The sequence below is a fragment of the Prionailurus viverrinus genome, chromosome D4 (genome assembly GCF_022837055.1).
Source record: "Prionailurus viverrinus isolate Anna chromosome D4, UM_Priviv_1.0, whole genome shotgun sequence".
NCBI classification, from domain to species: Eukaryota; Metazoa; Chordata; class Mammalia; order Carnivora; family Felidae; genus Prionailurus; species Prionailurus viverrinus.
In genome coordinates, this window is record NC_062573.1 from 82,064,783 (window position 1) to 82,081,703 (window position 16,921).

General features: G+C 49.4%; 1 protein-coding gene and 1 long non-coding RNA gene across 3 annotated transcripts in view; one reads left to right on the forward strand and one right to left on the reverse strand.

The window, feature by feature from the left end:
• Positions 1–16,921, reverse strand: part of ERMP1 (endoplasmic reticulum metallopeptidase 1) — a 45,253-nt gene that overhangs the window by 8,220 nt on the left and 20,112 nt on the right. For both annotated transcript variants that reach the window (XM_047829170.1, XM_047829169.1), the window contains 8 exons: positions 16,465–16,557; positions 14,481–14,693; positions 13,427–13,647; positions 10,353–10,527; positions 9,799–9,989; positions 5,751–5,903; positions 3,374–3,576; positions 2,541–2,656 (listed from right to left, as the gene is read on the reverse strand). In XM_047829170.1, coding sequence (XP_047685126.1) covers positions 2,541–2,656; positions 3,374–3,576; positions 5,751–5,903; positions 9,799–9,989; positions 10,353–10,527; positions 13,427–13,647; positions 14,481–14,693; positions 16,465–16,557 — 1,365 coding nt within the window. The remainder of the gene's footprint in view (positions 1–2,540; positions 2,657–3,373; positions 3,577–5,750; positions 5,904–9,798; positions 9,990–10,352; positions 10,528–13,426; positions 13,648–14,480; positions 14,694–16,464; positions 16,558–16,921) is intronic.
• Positions 445–8,951, forward strand: LOC125149956 (uncharacterized). The gene is made up of 3 exons (XR_007146113.1): positions 445–580; positions 7,501–7,754; positions 7,870–8,951. It is a non-coding gene; the product is annotated as an uncharacterized LOC125149956 (long non-coding RNA).

The following is a 16,921-nucleotide window of genomic DNA, read 5'->3' on the forward strand; positions in this document are numbered from 1 at the left end:
ACATGGTTACATACCATCAATGAAAACTCGTATTTACATTAGCATCCCCCAAAATGAAATACTGAGGTACAAATCTAACAAAAGTTGTATAGAATCTGTATGAGGAAAACTACAAAATATAGTTCTGATGAAAGAAAATAAACGAGATATAAACAGAGATACTCCACGTCACAGGAAAAAATATTAAGATGTCATTTTTTTAAAGTGTTTATTTACTTATTTTGAGATAGAGGGAAAGCACCAGTGAGGGAAGGGGAGAGAGAGAGGGAGAGAGTGAATCCCAAGCAGGCTTTGCACTGTCAGCGCAAAGCCTGACTCGGGGCTCAAACCCATGAACTGTGAGATCGTGACCTGAGCCACTCAGGCCCCCGTAAGATGTCATTTTCCCCAACTTGATCTACAGATTTCAATGCGCTTCCATTTAAGAATCCCAGAATGTTATACCGTGGATATGGGCAAACTAATACGTGGAAAGACAGAAGACGAGCAGTATATCGCAGAACAAAGTCTGACAGGATGGATACCATCCACCTTCGAGACTTGATCAAGACAGCATCGTGATGGCAAAAGACACAAACAGGTGAGAACAGAATAGAAAGCCCAAAAATAGACCCACGCATATACAGTCAACTGATTCCTGACAAAGGTCAGGTCATTCGGGAGAGATGGGACAGTCTTCAACAGATGGTACCGGAACAACTGGAAATCCACATGCAAAGCAGGAAAAAAAAAAGTCGAATCCCACACACAGACCTTATAACAAAAACACACAAAAAACACATAAATTTACTCAGAATGTATCTATCATAGACCTAAATATAAAACACAAAACTAAACTTGCAGAAGATAACAGAGAAAATCCAGAGACCTTGGGTTTGGCAATGACCTTTAGACGTAACACCAAAATCACGACCCATGAAAGAAAAACTGATTGTGTTGGACTTAATTAAATTTAAAGCCTTACAATCTGTGAAAAACACTGTTAAGAGAATGAAAAGATAACCCAGACCAGGAGAAAATATTTGCACACCACTTACTGATATAAAGGACTTCTATCCACACACACAGAGAACTCTTAAATTTCAATAGAAAAAAGCCAAACAGCCCAATTAATAAACAGACACCTCACCAGAGGACACACGCAGATGGCAAATAACCTAAGAAAAGATGCCCAGCCTCACAGGTCATTAGGTAATTGCAAATGGAAACAATAAGATGCCACCACGTTGCTATCAGAATGGCCAAAGTCCCAAACACAGTACCAAATGCTGGTGACAATGCGGGACAGTACATCCATGCTGGAAGAGCCTGGCAGTTTCTTACAAAGGTAAATCTAGGCTGCCATATGGTCTAGCAACTGCACTCCTAGGTTTTTATCCAAATGAGGTCAGGGGCGCCTGGGTGGCTCAGTCGGTTAAGGGTCCGACTTCAGCTCAGGTCATGATCTCACAGCCTGTGAGTTTGTGCTGACAGCTCGGAGTCTGGAGCCTGTTTCAGATTCTGTGTCTCCCTCTCCCTCTGTTCCTCCCCTACTTGCACGCATGCACTCTCTCTCAAAAACAAACATTAAAAAAAACAAATGAAGTGAAAACATGTCTAGACAAAAACCTGCAACCAAGATGTTCTGCAGTAGGTAAACAGATAAACTATAGTACATCCACAATGCCATCCAGCACTAAAAAGAAATGACCTATCAAGCCCCTAAAGACAGGAGGGCCGTCTGCTAAATGAAAGAAGCTGTCCTGAAAGGGTGGCAAACCTTATGACTGCCGCTATGAGATAGTCTGGAAAAGGCAAAATAGTAGAAGCAGTAACATAGATCAGTGGTTGCCAGAGGGGGTGGGAGGAGAGGGCTGACCCGGGGTGCATGGGACTCTCAGGGCAGGGAATCTACTCCATCTGATACGGGGGTACGTGACATTACACATTTGTCAAAACCTACAGAGCTATGCAACACAAAGAGTGAACCGAATCCTAATATGAACCAGGGGCTATAATTAACAATGGATCAGTCCTGGCTCCTCCGTTTTAAGAAATACCCCACACTCTAGTGCAAGGTCTTAAGAAGGGAAGTGGTGGGGGCGGCTGGGTGGCTCAGTTGGTGAAGCGTTCGACTTTGGCTCAGGTCATGATCTCGCAGTCTGTGAGTTCGAGCCCTGCGTCGGGCTCAGTGCTGACCGCTCAGAGCCTGGAGCCCGTTTGAGATTCTACGTCTCCCTCTCTCTCTGACCCTCCCCCGTTCATGCTCTGTCTCTCTCTGTCAAAAATAAATGTTAAAAAAAAAAAATTAAAAAAAAAAAAAAAAAGGAAGTGGCAGGAGGGGAGCTCTACTTTCTGCTCAGTTTTTCTGTGAACCTAAAACTGCTCTAAAAAAAATAAAGTCTAATTTTCCTCAATAAATCATTACTAATCTGCTTGAGGTACCTTTACAAACACTACGTTCTTCCTGAGTTGTGGTTACTATTATTTAAAGAGAAAGTATACACACTTATTAAGAATTTTAAGAGAAGGAGAGAAGAAAAAAATGTCCTATGACTTACCTGTTGCTTCAAACGTCAGCTTTATAGAATCCCAGGGTGTCTGTTCTTTGGACACGAGTCTGAAATGAGCAGGATTTCCTGGAGAAACTTCTGGAGCAGGAAGATACCAGTTTTTCCTATTTGGAAAGGGAGCTTCAATATTTAGGATGCTTAATTAGTTGACAGCTACCTATACCTCTGGACATGGTCAAATATATGAATCACCTTCTGGGGCATGAAAATAAGCTTGGGGTGCCTGGGTGGCTCAGTCAGTTGTGTCCAACTCTTGACTTCAGCTCAGGTCACGGTCTGTGGGATCAAGCCCCACATCAGGATTCTCCCTCTGCCACTCCCCCACTCTTGCTCTCTCTCAAGATAAATAAACGAAAAAAAACAAAACAAAACAACCCGACTCTGATGGATAGGATAAACCACGCTAGGCCCGGGCTATCGGGTAATAAAACTTAGCCAAAATTAAGATCAAAGGATCCTAGGTGATCTTGATTCCACTACCCATCCTACTCCTTCTTATCCAACCCTTGACTACCAAACTGTAAAAGCTTCCCAGGAATGAAAGTTCGCAATTCATAGTTATCTGCTATCTACCAGACCAGTTGAGAGAGCCAGCCTTTTTAACTACTCGGGCTTCCAGAGGAAAGACTTCCTAAATTTGAAAAGGCAACGGTAAACTTCCAAGCTCTCTGTCCCACTAAAGGAGGAGAACTTGTGCAGTGACAGGAAACAGCGTACCTGGCACTTGACCTCTGTTCACCAGCTGCAGTAATGAAGTACTCGCATAGCGACGGGACCTGAGAACTGACCCCCCGACTAAAGCAGCACAGGAGTGAACCCACCTGATCAGAAAGTGCACCGGGAGGTACCACGGGAAACCACAGAGGGGTGCGTTCTCCTCACAGTGAGCTCGGATGCTCTCGTTGATCTCCGGAATATGAGGTGTTATGTGAGACATTCCAGTGTAATCAAACCCATTGATCCAGATCCCAGAGTCCCGTTTGACTACGTTTCCATCCAGGTCATGAAAGGTTCTAGTCATGTGCTGGAAAGAACCGACCGATGAGAATACTACTTGAATCCCCTCCCCCACATCCCCCATCCGGAGGGACAGACAGAGGACATCCACAACAGCAAGAACTGGCGTGGCTGCAGAGTCACAGGGACCCTCCCTCACTGCCGCGGGAGGCGTGGGCTGGCACGGCCGCTTCAGGAAACTGCTTGGTGTCCCCCCAACGTGCACGCAGCCTTCGAGCCAGCAATTCTGCTCCGGAACGTGTACTCAGAGAAACTCCTGAAGGTTCAAGAGCTCTGATTCGGCACTGCCCATACCAGCGAATACTGCAAACCACCCCAACACCCACCAATGGCAGAATGGCCAGATAAAGGGGGGGTGCCCCCCCCAGGAGTCTCCCGCACCACTGTGACACACAGCAACGTGCAAGCTTCTCACATGCTGCCGGCAAACAGCAGCAAGTCACAAATGCATAGTTAGGCACGGCCTTCTCAGAAGTTCACAAAGAGGCAGATGGTATCTTCCGGTTTAGGGATTCACACATACGTGGCAAAGAAAAATAACGTAATGATTAATCCTAAACTTCAAGATCGCGAATGAGTACATCCTAGCAGGTGGGGAGGGGGGAGAACCGGGAGGAAGGGCACACGCGGGTTTTATGAGGTGCTGCTTAATGTTCTTTCTTTCACACTCGACGATCAATATACAGATACAGTTTCATTATTCCTTACAAATATATATTTAAGTTTGATTAAAATGTTTTTGAAAACCTGTTTCAGAGTTAAAAGACACGGACACTAGAACTGCATTTAGATTAAGGCCACAAACAAATGCATCCTAACACACACACACACACACACACACACACACACACACACACACCCACCCCTTCCCTGTGACCTGAAGCTAATTCCCGTTGTCACCACTAGATGTCAGACTTGGGCCTATCTAGAACAGCTTCATTGCGGAAAGAGTGTCACACTGGAAGAGAAAGGGCTGCGTGGGGCTGCACGGCTCACCGCCAGCTCATAAACGGCTTCACTGGAATGCAGCCACCCTCGCTCGTTCAGGTACGTCTGCGACCACTGTGCCGTGCCGGGACACGGACTTGTATGGCTGGCAGAGCCTGAAGTATTTATTACCTGGCCCCTCTGGGGAAAAGTCTGCCAACTTCCGGCACTGGGGAAGAAGAAAACCCCAAACAAGTGAGAACAGGAGTTTTTAAAAATAAAAATGTAGCTTTTTCTAAATACTACTGATGTAATTATAAAAATGTGGCAAGTCACTGAAGGCACACAATCTGAAAACTAGCTGTTCTTCACTAAAGGTTTTGCAAATTGTAGTCACAGAAAGAAAGCGTGTGGCTGTGCCCTCCAGGACGATAAACAAGGAATATTTGGCCCTTTTTCAGTATCTCTTCCCCACTATTTACATTCAAATATTACTATTAACTTAGTCAAGTCCCCGAATAGTTACATAGATTATCACTTGGCTTTTTTTGGCTTTGAGATTTGTCTCTTAAAGTGAGCTCTACGTCCAACGTGGGGCTCGAACTCTGACCCCGAGGACCCAGGAGACGCTCGCTCCACCGGCTGAGACAGCCAGGCGGCCCCTGAAGTTGGCTTTTGTTGGCCTCTTGCCACCTCTAAGACGGAACATGACTATACATAAGGCAACTTGGTTCTTTCTCCTGCTTTATAGTACCAACTCTAAAACGTCTGCAGAAAAACCTAAAATCTCAGACAGTTCTAAATCTCATTCTTAGTCCCTGAGCTATGATACTTTCATGATGACACAGTACCTTCAACGCTACCTAAGAGCACTTTTACTGGCATTTTAAAATAGCTTTCATTTTGCCAGTTGAATTCACACTTTTACTCGGCCTGCAGACAGGTTGGCAGTGTGTACTTCTGAGAGCTCATCACCCCACACATCTGCTCTTGTTTTTCTGGGCAGGTGCACTTGCAGCACGTGAACAGTGACAGAACGAGCGGACATTTCCAATTCAGTCTCTTGGGAGAAGGGTGTTGCTGATAAGAGAGCCTCTTGGTGGTCAGTCTTTCCCTCACTGCCTTACCCAGAGTGGCCGAGTGCAACCAAATAGGTCAACAGCAGGGAAGTCTGTCGGTTTTCCCGTTGACCGGTGCGGCACACACGAGGCTTTCCCCTCCAGAACCACAGGGCTCACGCGAAACTGCGCTCACCTGCAGAAACACCCTCTTTGGCTTCGGACTGGCGGGATGCGAGCTGTATGGGAAAAACGCCCCACCGCAAACGAGGAGAAACGTAACCACACACACCAGAGTTAAACTCAGCATGGTTCTCTTCGTGCTTCTGGCAAGGTAGATGAAGTTAATCTAAAACACAAAACGCAGAAAAGGAAAAATTACCGTCGGCAGAGAGGTGCTTTTAAGCTGCCCTTCACTTGGGAACCGGGGTCACCCGACCAGCCGTGAAGAGCGCTCGTCGGCGTGGCCGGCTCCCCGCAAGTGCCCGCGAGCAGGCTCAACTTCCGGGGGCGGCTGCAGAGACCAGGGCCGCCCCCACCCGCCACGACGGTGCCTGCGACAGGCAACCAGCCAGCGAGAGGGGCAAGGAAACAGTCAGGGTCTCGGTGCGGTCGGCAAAGAACCAGGATGGAGACCCAACGCCGGTCAAACCGTGACCTCGCTTTACCTCTGATCATCTCGACGCCCCTAGTTAACCACTGCACAGTAGACCCCAATTATGTACCAAACATCATGACATCACGTTTTTATGAAAGAACTGGAGGTGGGATTTTAAGCATAAGCAAGCGCATTTCAACAAAACTCAAGTTCCACTCCCAATGCTTTTGTAATGTGCCAACGTGCCGGCTTCATCTAAATTTGCATTTAGATGTACCTTCAAGGCTCTACCCGTGGGCCTGCACGTAAGGAAAATCTGTAGCACAAAGTAACACGGTCCCCTTCGGTGCTCAGTAACCAGAGCCAACGCCGTCTAAAACAGCAGATCTGAACTTGGGCAGGAGAAGCAAGTGGCTCGGTCCCAAGGTGGGCATCTAGAACATCCTATATATGCTTCTACGAGCTTTTTAATGGTAACGAAATCATTGAAATAAAAGATGTCTACAGATCCCTTAGGGGTTCGGAAGGAGCCACACTGATCCAATCCCTGCTCCCCCTTCCACTCGCCCTCCAGGCTTGATAAGACTGAAGAACATGAATGTGAAAAATCAGGCAAACATCCACAACCAGCCATGTCCTCTGGTACATAAAATTAGGTTTTGTACCTACAGTGCCCCAGTATCTCATCCGGGGTAACGTCCAGCAAAACAGTACTGGTCTCAGGACTAAGACCTTACATTTTCTTTTTAAGAAAAAAAAATTGTTTTTAATGTTTATTTACTTTTTTTAAAATTTTTTTTTTTTTTCAACGTTTATTTATTTTGGGGACAGAGAGAGACAGAGCATGAATGGGGGAGGGGCAGAGAGAGAGGGAGACACAGAATCGGAAACAGGCTCCAGGCTCGGAGCCATCAGCCCAGAGCCTGACGCGTGGCTCGAACTCACAGACCGCGAGATCGTGACCTGGCTGAAGTCGGACGCTTAACCGACTGCGCCACCCAGGCGCCCCATTGTTTATTTACTTTTGAGAGAGACATAGACAGAATGCGAGTGGGTTGGGGCAGAGAGAGAGGGTGGCACAGGATCCCAAGCAGGCTCCAGGCTCCAAGCTGTCAGCACAGAGCCCGACACGGGGCTCAGACTCACGAGCTGTGAGATCATGACCTGAGCCGCAGTCGGACGCTCAACCGACTGAGCCACCCAGGCGCCCCAAGACCTTACGTTTTCACATGGTGAGCACAGAAACAAGATAGCACCCAAGGAGCTGGGGTGGCTGGGGGAGGGGGGGGGGACAGTGAGTTAGCAAAACACAATCTGTAACCCTGTCTGTCCCTCTCTGTCCTAACAGTCATGGTCCTTTAACATGTGGCTCCTCGGCACAGTGTCAGATACCCTGCCAAGTCCTGGTGCAGAGTCTCTCGGGACAAGATACAACCTCCCCACCACATGCTGTGCTTCCTGCCACCTCCACCCAGCTCCTACCCACAGCTGTCCTCAAACCTCCATGGAGGCTACAGTCTGCACATCCATCCCTCTTCTCCAAACCGTGAGGCTCATCTTCTGCCCTGGCCCGCATTTTCTGGACGCGGTTTGGTAATGGGGGTGAGTGAAATGCAGTCCCAGAGCAGAAGAGGAGGAGGGGGCCTGTGTTTCCATCCCGCTCTCTTAAATTTCACTTTTATTTCTGCCTTAAATGTCCCATCTTCCATCACTCTAGGTTCCGAAATGGGTGCAAAATAAAACGAAGAGAAGCGCGAGAAGGGTCTGCGCGGCGTGCGCACGTGCGAGCCGTCTCGTTCCTCGTGAGGGTCCCGATGTCACTGAGCACCACCCGGGACACCTGCTACCCCACTGCCAGACAGGAGAGTGCCTGCTTCCTGGCAAATATACTATAAACCCCCAAGGACTGAAAGGAACGCTTTCTGAAATCCGCATTCCGATCCAGTTCTCCACGATCTGAGGAGCGCAGGCCGCCTCTGCCTCAACCACTCCGACCGCTACACGTCAACATGGAATCACGACTGACTGACGCCACCAGTGTCCAAGAGCCACGCGGCCACTTCATGTGATGATGAAAACTAAACGAGGTTTCCGGGGATTCCAGCAGGCGTTCTGAGGTTTTCCTAGTAAAATCTAACCTAGCAGGTGATATACTTTAATCCTCTCCCTATGCTTGCTAAGATTTCCTCACTTTGGAGTCATTTTCAGTTTCCACAGTGAAGATTTCAGGGTTTATTTTGTCCAGTTCCACGTGGGACAGAACTGAAATGCCCCACATTCTGATCATCTCCTATGAGCCTTCATCCACTGGCCCCGATTTAAATACACTGGGGACCCAGTTTCTAACTGAGCTGATTCTGGATCAGAACCTCATCCGCGTAGGATGAAACCCCACCAACTCCGTTCACCTTCACAGCAGCAAAACCATCCACTAACACGTACAGAGAATTTAAAGGCTTAATATTAAAACCAAAGGAAGTAAACCCTGCAAACCACAAAGAACAGTGTAGAATTTTCCATCCATCCACCCCCCGAAAATGCCAGTAAGGACCTGATGATTGTATTACAGGCACAATGGCTGGAACGCTCAGACTTCTTTCCGCTGAGCGCAAGCAACAGTGTGCAGAAGAAGCACTCTCCTGGGCTAGATGCACAGGTGCACGTACAACTCTTTACGGCCTCCTTAAGAGACTTCTGGGGATGGTGCGGGCCACGCACGTGGTATTCTTACGTGCTGTCTCTCAATCCTGACCTCCATGAGATGTCCTTTACTGAATCGGTGTGGAAAGGCCCACCATCATCTCCGTGGAGGAAAGCACTATAATAAAGTCACAACTACTCTTCTGTGTAGTCCCCTAGCTGCAAATCCTGCAGTGTGCCTATGGGCGTTCAGTAGTTGCTTCCTATTCTTCCCGATTCCAATGGAAAGAGCCACAACACAGACGCCTGACTCCACCAGCGGGGCCAGACCGCAGTCCTGGAGAGTACGGACGCCGTGCCGAGGGCAGAGCTTGCCCAGAGCCCGCTCTAACACAGGGGGGGTCCGCGTGGGGTCTGCCTCCTCTCTGGACAGCTGCAGGGAGGGCAAAGGCAGGACTCTCCCTGTAAGGGCAGAACGCCGACACCAGAATGACAAGGCCTGTGACGCCCTGCATCATACGCGTCCACCCGAGGAGAGGGGCTCCGTTACGAACTCTGCGGCCCCAGCAGCCAGGTAGCTGAACGGTAACGGAAGGAGCCTCATCAGAACCAGTCTTCTTCCGCCAGCTCTAAAAACACTAATAAAACCACCACGTATTTATTAACCTTTGCCTCTAATTAGGAATTGTTCCAAAAATCCACCACCAAGCAACCTCTACCAGTTCTCACCTGGTGTGCGTTCTCCAAATTCACGTTCAGCTGGTTTGAAGGCTGTGAGGAGAGGGACGACCAGAGGACTCGGGAGGACCAGGACGCAAAGCTAAAACCCCATTTCCCATCTTCTTACCACACCAAACCTACTTTCTGCACACACGTGACTGTTTCTTTTGCTTAAGTGTTTCCAAGTATAAGCAACACAATTTCACAGAATCGTCTGTGGCTAAACTCATCACATATTCATATAAAGCATACAGGAAGAACTATTTTTTAAATGTCATTTCCTTACAAAATAGGAAGACAGGATCATCGTACAACCAGCCAAAATGGAAGCCAGCACAACGTCAGGTGGGATTTCTGTACCACTCCTCCCAAGGATGGGGGTAAACATCTCGAATACTGCCCAGATGAGGTACAGTGCGTAAAGATAAGGAACAAACATCCCCGAGAGGTACAAGGCAATAAATTTTCCTTGGGCACCTAGGGAAAAAGAGAAAGAAATCACACGTCTTTGAAATTCCACAGTGAGACACAGATTTGCATAGCACTGCTGTACCTAACACAGAACATTTCACTCAGGGACGTTAAAATACAAGTAAGAATGAAATGGAACATAGGTAATACATCATGCATTCATAAATGTGAGAATGGGATGGGGTATAAGGTAGAAAATAGAAATCCGTGTGATCTGAAAATTTAAAACAAACAAAAAAAACCAAAACACGACACAGCAAGAATCTTGAAACCCTAGCCCAAAAGACCAAAAAAAAAACAAATCCCACAAGTCCTGTCTTATTCATTTTAAGGTATTTTCCCTTTTGCATAAAAACCCAATATACCTACCATGCTGCTTAAAGTCTTTGCGCGTGCAAAACTTTGTGAGCAAGGGAAACGCCACCCAGACAGCACTAATAAACGCCGAGCAAAGTCCTTGAGACGTGAGAGCCGTAAGGGAAACACAGTGCACAAACAGCGAGATGTCAAAGAACACTTCTCCCAGATACCGGTCGCTGGCATTCTGAAAGAAAGAGAGATATGCCAGTAATCTCATTCATGGGCATTCATAAAGATCTAATATTGTGATAAAATTTCCATCCCTCAGAAGAGTTATTTTGTTTTAAACAGCATTTTAAACTTTAAGTAAACACTACCTCCTGTCATGACGTAACGGATTTAAATTGCTGCACAGGAAAGGGGCATTTAGGAAGATGGGGTAAAAACATTACTCGTGGGGTGTCTGGGTGGCTCAGTCGGTTAAGCTTCCAACTCTTGCTGGTTTCGGCTCAGGTCATGATCTCACGGTTCGTGAGTTCGAGCCCCGCATTAGGCTCTCTGTTGTCAGCGTGGGGCCTGCTCCGGATCCTGTGTCCCCTTCTCTCCATCCCTCCCCAACTAGCGCTCTCCTTTTCTCCTCTCTCTCTCAAAAAGAAACACTTAAAAACAAAACAAAACATCATTACTCGTATGCAATCTGTGCTTTTCTTCCACTGGGCTAAAAGGAACCTTTGGAAATTTCCTAAAATAGATTTAGGAAGGGCTCTCCTAAAAACATTCACCCCTGTAGGCTCTTCTAGTTATGCAGCTTCCAAAGGCGAGAAGGGACCTGCGAAGAACAGCGCCACCAGCAGCACGCCTGGAAAACCGCAGGCCCTTCGGGGACCTGGCCCTCTGGGGTTTGGCTGGGTTCCCATGTCTCTTCCTCCTCTAACAGGTCTTGTGGTGCAGCTCGGCCCCGCCCTGACTTCCTGGTGCCTTCACGTTCAGAAATTTGATCTGTATTTCTGGGCTTTGAAGTCTGAGGAGTCCTGTGCAGCACCCCGAGCTCCTCAGAAGAAAGCTGCCGTAAGAACTTCATACCTGTGAACGTCTGCACCAGGGATTCCATTAACATGACCAACAAAGTTACCGCTGCAGCGCAAAAACCCCAAAATTGGCACGTGGGTTACTTCGAGAGCTCAAGACACCTTCGGTCACGAGTTTTCAAAACCTGTTCAAGTTCTCTCGACAAACCCGCTCAGAAATGAAAGGCTATCGCTGCTGCACTTAGACGTACAACGCAGCGTGAAGAGGCACAGTCTTCAAAAATAATTTAGAGGAAAACGGCACTTAGGATTCGATCTCAAGCCGAGTACCACCCAGATATGTAACTGTACTCAGAGATCAAACAGACGCCCCTCAAGTCTGGCTCCCCTCTCTCACCTCTGATCCCTGCCACCTGCCCACTGCCATCAGTCTCTACGCTGTCACAGTCACTCGCGATCCTACTCAGAAAATGTTACTGGCCGCCTCACTGATCCTCAGGGTCGTGCTCCGGCTTCACGCTGGCCTGCTCTTCCGGTTACCGTGCCACCGCCTCACGTTCACCACGCTGAGCTTACTGACCGTGACCCAAATGCATCCTGGGCGCTCCCACCTCTGACCGCCATCTGCCGCACTTCCGCTCCTGCTTCAAAACCCAGTTCACACGTCACCACCTCGTTCACAAAGCCTTCCGACCTCCACAAACCGACTCCTCTCTCCTGGCCCCGTACCGCTCCAGCCGAACAGGCCGTTCTCTCACCTCATCCCAAGGTACTGCGAACAAGGGTCTCCCCCAGCCCCCCAGATGAAGCTGTGAGCTCCTCCAAGAGACCCGTCCTTATGAATCTCTTCCCACCGGGCCGTCGCAGGCGCCAGGCCCACCAGGCAGCTCTGAGAATAGTTGTGAAATGCGACCCGTCTTCCTTTCCACTGTGCTTTCAGCCCCAAAGTTCATGATCAGACAACTGAAATTAGTCCAAGTAAATGGAACTTTACTCGTAAGCATTTCTGTCTCTGGCCCCCCTGCCTCATTAACAACGACCCCCACACCCGGGTAACATACCACTGCACTAAGCATAAGCACATGAACTTGAGTCCCACAGCACAATCTCTTGGACACGGAAGCCACAAAGACACAAGTATTAGTTCATCCATAAACAGACGGCTAGCTTCAAAGGGCCTCTCCTGGAGGTTGGCATGGAAGCGGTCCTCAGAACACAGCCCAGCATCAACTGAAACGGAGACCAAGGTTCATCCACGGTCTAGCACCAAAGACATCCTTGTGGAAAGACGCCGGATTACCTAACCTCCTGTCTGAATTCTAATCCTAGCAGGGCAAACGGAAAAAACAGGTGCACATTGGCTGTCTTGAAAATAAATATGGGAGCTAACAGATTTTTCCCTTTAAGTCACTTAGAAACTCTTTAGAAACCACGGGTCACTTTTGCATTGTAGTTTACTGTGAGTCCTGTTATACGGCTGAAACCGTAACAATATGGGGATATTCTCTGCATCAGCATAGATCATTCTGGAACCCTATCACTCTTCCCTCTTTTTCCCCTAGGAGGTGTCCTCCCCCTGCCACAGCACATCTGCGTGCCGTCAGAATCTGCATTAACACACAGGCTAAAAGGGAAAAAAAAAGTGAAGGAAATGGAAGAGAAACTCCGAGTGCAGCTTCAGGGCAACATGCTTCCTGCGTGTCAGTGCCCTGTGTCCGAGGGGCCCGGGCACCAGCGACGAGGAGCACGGCAGCCGGGCCCTCATGGCGCTCAACCCACGGCCCAGCAGAGGACCGAGCCACTCACAAGAGGAACGGGCAAGCCCGGGGAGGGCTGGGGGACCCAAGTGCACAGGGGCACACCGAAGCAGATTCGGCCTTGCTGTCACAACCACCCAAACGCCTCACAGCTTGATAACGGCACCGAAGCCTGCAACAAAACCCTCCAAAGCAGCAGCCTTCCAGAACCCGAACACGGTTCTGGGAGCCAGTCTTCTACGATCATGCCAAACCACTTCTGATGCCTCCACAGGCCAAATACAACGAATCCCACCAGAGTCTGTCTCCAATCCCTGCAGGTGGCAAAAAAAAATCAATAAACATGCCTAACACTTACCATGTAATAAAATCTTTTTGCTAGGGTATGGATGAGGATTATTTTGGCTGCGGCTGCGGTTCCATACAGACAGACGGACACGTAGAAGTGGTTGTACCACGAGAGAGACCGTCCGATGAGAGAGACGAACACCGCTATAATGAGCACGGTAACCAGGCTGGTGAACCAGCTCACGAGAGTGATGCCGAGCCCGCAGAAGAAGTCCTTCGTGTAGTTACCAGCTGGAGACAGAACACAACGTGGACGTCACCAGCTTTATCAAACCAGTCTCACAAGCAGTGGAGTCAAAAGGGCAAACTCAAAACAAGGCACAACAAAACATCCAGCACTGTAACTGCAAAGTACTGAAAAGGCCCTGGGGCGAGGTTTATGACAAACCCGAACGGGGAAGGTTACTGACGAATCATATCCATGTAGCGTTTACGGGGAGTCTGTGGGCGCCAAACACCCGGGGACGGAAGTGGCCAGGAGCGGCTCCGACACACTCCTGACCAGGAAAGCGGAGAGCTCTAGCCTTCGCCACCTTTGCGATGCTCTGCGTACGGAAACACCGGCCCGAATGGAAGGCAGAGCTCCCCGTGAAATCGTGCCCGGAAGCTAAGGCCGGAGCGGCGGGGCTGGAGAAGTAACCGGGGTAAACTGGGCTGAACCGCGCCGCCCGCGCGTGTTAGCTCGTCACGGCCCAGACCCGCTTCGACAATGAAACGTTCTAAGGAGAAGGAAACCAACGTAACCGCACTTGCTGGAGTCGGTGCGCTCACGCCCGGTGTGATGGGTGCACGAGACTTTTCAACGGGAGTTTTCACTCACAGTCAGTGTGTACAAACCACTTTTCGATAGCCCCTCTGTGGTGCTTCTGTGTATTAGGTACACAAAAACATCCTGCTGCCCCAAGACCAGAAGTGTAACGGGCACGTCCATCTGATACCCATTTGCGAACGTCTTCCAATATACATCAAATGTTGTTTTTCTTTAAAATTTTACGCTTCCTGAAAAACTTCACGCAGATTCTTACACCCAGGCCAGTATTGCAGTTTTAGAGAAAAATACTTACTCTTCTGTTTGGGCCGCAACCATTTTTTGCCCAGGTACAACACTGCGGCCGTCACCACCATGTAGTTAATTATGGAGCCGACGCGAGAGGGGTAGGCAATGACGAATAGGCCAAGCACGTCAAAGAAGACCATGTGTCCATGGCGATACTTTGAAGAAGAAGGCAACACATCCGACGTAGCTAGATATTTAAGAACCGCTAAAATGTTGTCACCTATCAGTAAAGAAAGACAACAGAGTTGAATAAGCCACGTGCTGTTTGACAGAATGTGAACGACAACAGTTTCCCACCCTCTCCATCTCCCCCCGGCCACCTTTCTCATGAAATTTCTCAGATGAGGCCCAGGCCTCCACTCTGTCTCCTTTCCACTCGGAAGCTCGGCCACCTGGCCTTCATCTCTCCTTTGTCCCAGAACTATCCTTTCCCTGCTGTTATCGAACCCAAACACTGCTGCTCGTTCTGTTCACTTAACAGGTATCTCACGTAACAGCCACCGCTCTGGTTACCAGAAATTCGGTGCCAACCCAAAAGTCACAAAGCCTGTCAGGAGGCCCACAGGCACCGAACAGGGAATCACACGTGCCTTAAGAATAATGAGTGTCGATTCTGTCTCAAAGAGAAGTACGGGCATCCCGTGGAGTCTGAGAGGTTAGGGAGGCCTTTCTGTGTAGACGCTCCTTGTCAAGCGCTTCCGTCCAGGCCGCCACCACGGAAGGACAATGGGAGCGCCTGCCCACACGGACAGATCGAGTCCCAAACGAGAGTCCAGGGGCAGAACCAGACTCCCCAGAGGTGTTCGCTCACCGACAGAGCGGAGGAGTCTGAACCGAACACCACAGGGGCAGCGACAGGCCTTGAACCACCGACTGGCGGCCCCCCTGCCGCTCATCCCACCCCTTCCTCCACCATCCACTTACACACCACACTACCTTATCGTGGCATTTGTGTCACTGGCTCGTCTGCCTTCAGATATGCTCTCCCCAAAAGCTCAGGCTGAGTCCTCTGTTCCAAAAACCGTTCCCATTCTCCATGCGTTTGTGGCTTCCTCCAAGTCCTTCACGCCCACACCCGCGTTCCCAGTTCGACCGAGCGCTCTTCCACCACAGCGCGATTTCCACTGGGCCGCTTCACAGAGCCCCTGTCTCCATCGGACGGAGTTCATGTCTCCTCCCTCCACAACTGCTCCGGGTCAGGTCACCTCCCCATGTTCCTATTACAGCCGATGGCACGTCCTTCCCCAGCCGGCTGGGCCCTACACTTCGCAGCCGTCCCTGCCGCTGGCCACCTGACCTGTCCCTTCCTTCTGACCGGGTGGCTCTTCTGCGACTTCCATTCAGACCTCAGTCTGCCACTCTCCTCACCAACGGTCCACACGTGCGCGCGCGCGCGTGCACACACACACACACACACACACACACACACACACACACACTACTCTCGCTCTGCTCTTGCCCGGAGCATCCTCTTCTATGAGGGGCGGGGCCACATCCTACCAACTTGTGAGTTAAGGTTCACAGTCAGCCGCCCCTCCCCTGACTACTCCAGACCTCTCTGAAAGTACGTGGACTCCCTTGCCCTGTGTGGTCCTGACACTCATTCTAGAACCCACTCACCTGCCCTCCTACCTGACCTGGACTGATGGAACTTTTCTCCACCTGGACAAACTGCCCAGACACGTGCCTGTACCTCCTCCGACATATGCCTTCCATTCTGGCTACATGCCCGTTGCTCAGCAATCCTACGTTAACCCTGGGCCCGCTCTCTTTCCAGTGCCTCACCACCAACAATCTTATGTTCTTAGTTGCTAATCTAGACTTCAAGGCTAAAATTCGGGCCCTCAACTCTAACTGCAAAGCCCCACCCGGCTCACGCACACCACAGGCCGCCTCCCTGAAGCACAGTCCCCGGGGATATTTACAGGTTTGCGGGTCAGCCCTAACATTCCATCTTAACACAGATCACGAGTTTACATTTGAATACCAACCTGCTCTCTGAATGGAATCTGTCAGAATTCTGTCTGCTGTGTCGTACTTGGTGTGATAGATGTATCCGTTCTCAATAAAAGCTAAGTCAATTCCTAAGACACACAGGAAAAAACAAACAAACAAAAAAACACGTCATTTTGCTTTAAAGATCAACCTTTCTTTAGGCCTATTTGGTTAATGTATCAAATTCCAAAAAGACAAAACGTCAAAGCAGTGACATGACTACTTTGTCACACTTGTGAATGAATACCATATAAATTCTCTTCCAAATTCTTACAGAATCTGTAGCCATGGTACATAATGACCGAGGAAGTACACACGTCGGGGAGACATTGTAAGTCACACGGCAAGGGGTGGGAACACAGAGCTCAGGAGGCCATCGAAACTTCGCCATTTCCAGCCCTGCCGGGCCAGGCCGAACTCTAGATTCCCAGCAGCGGCACAAGCCGCCAGGGG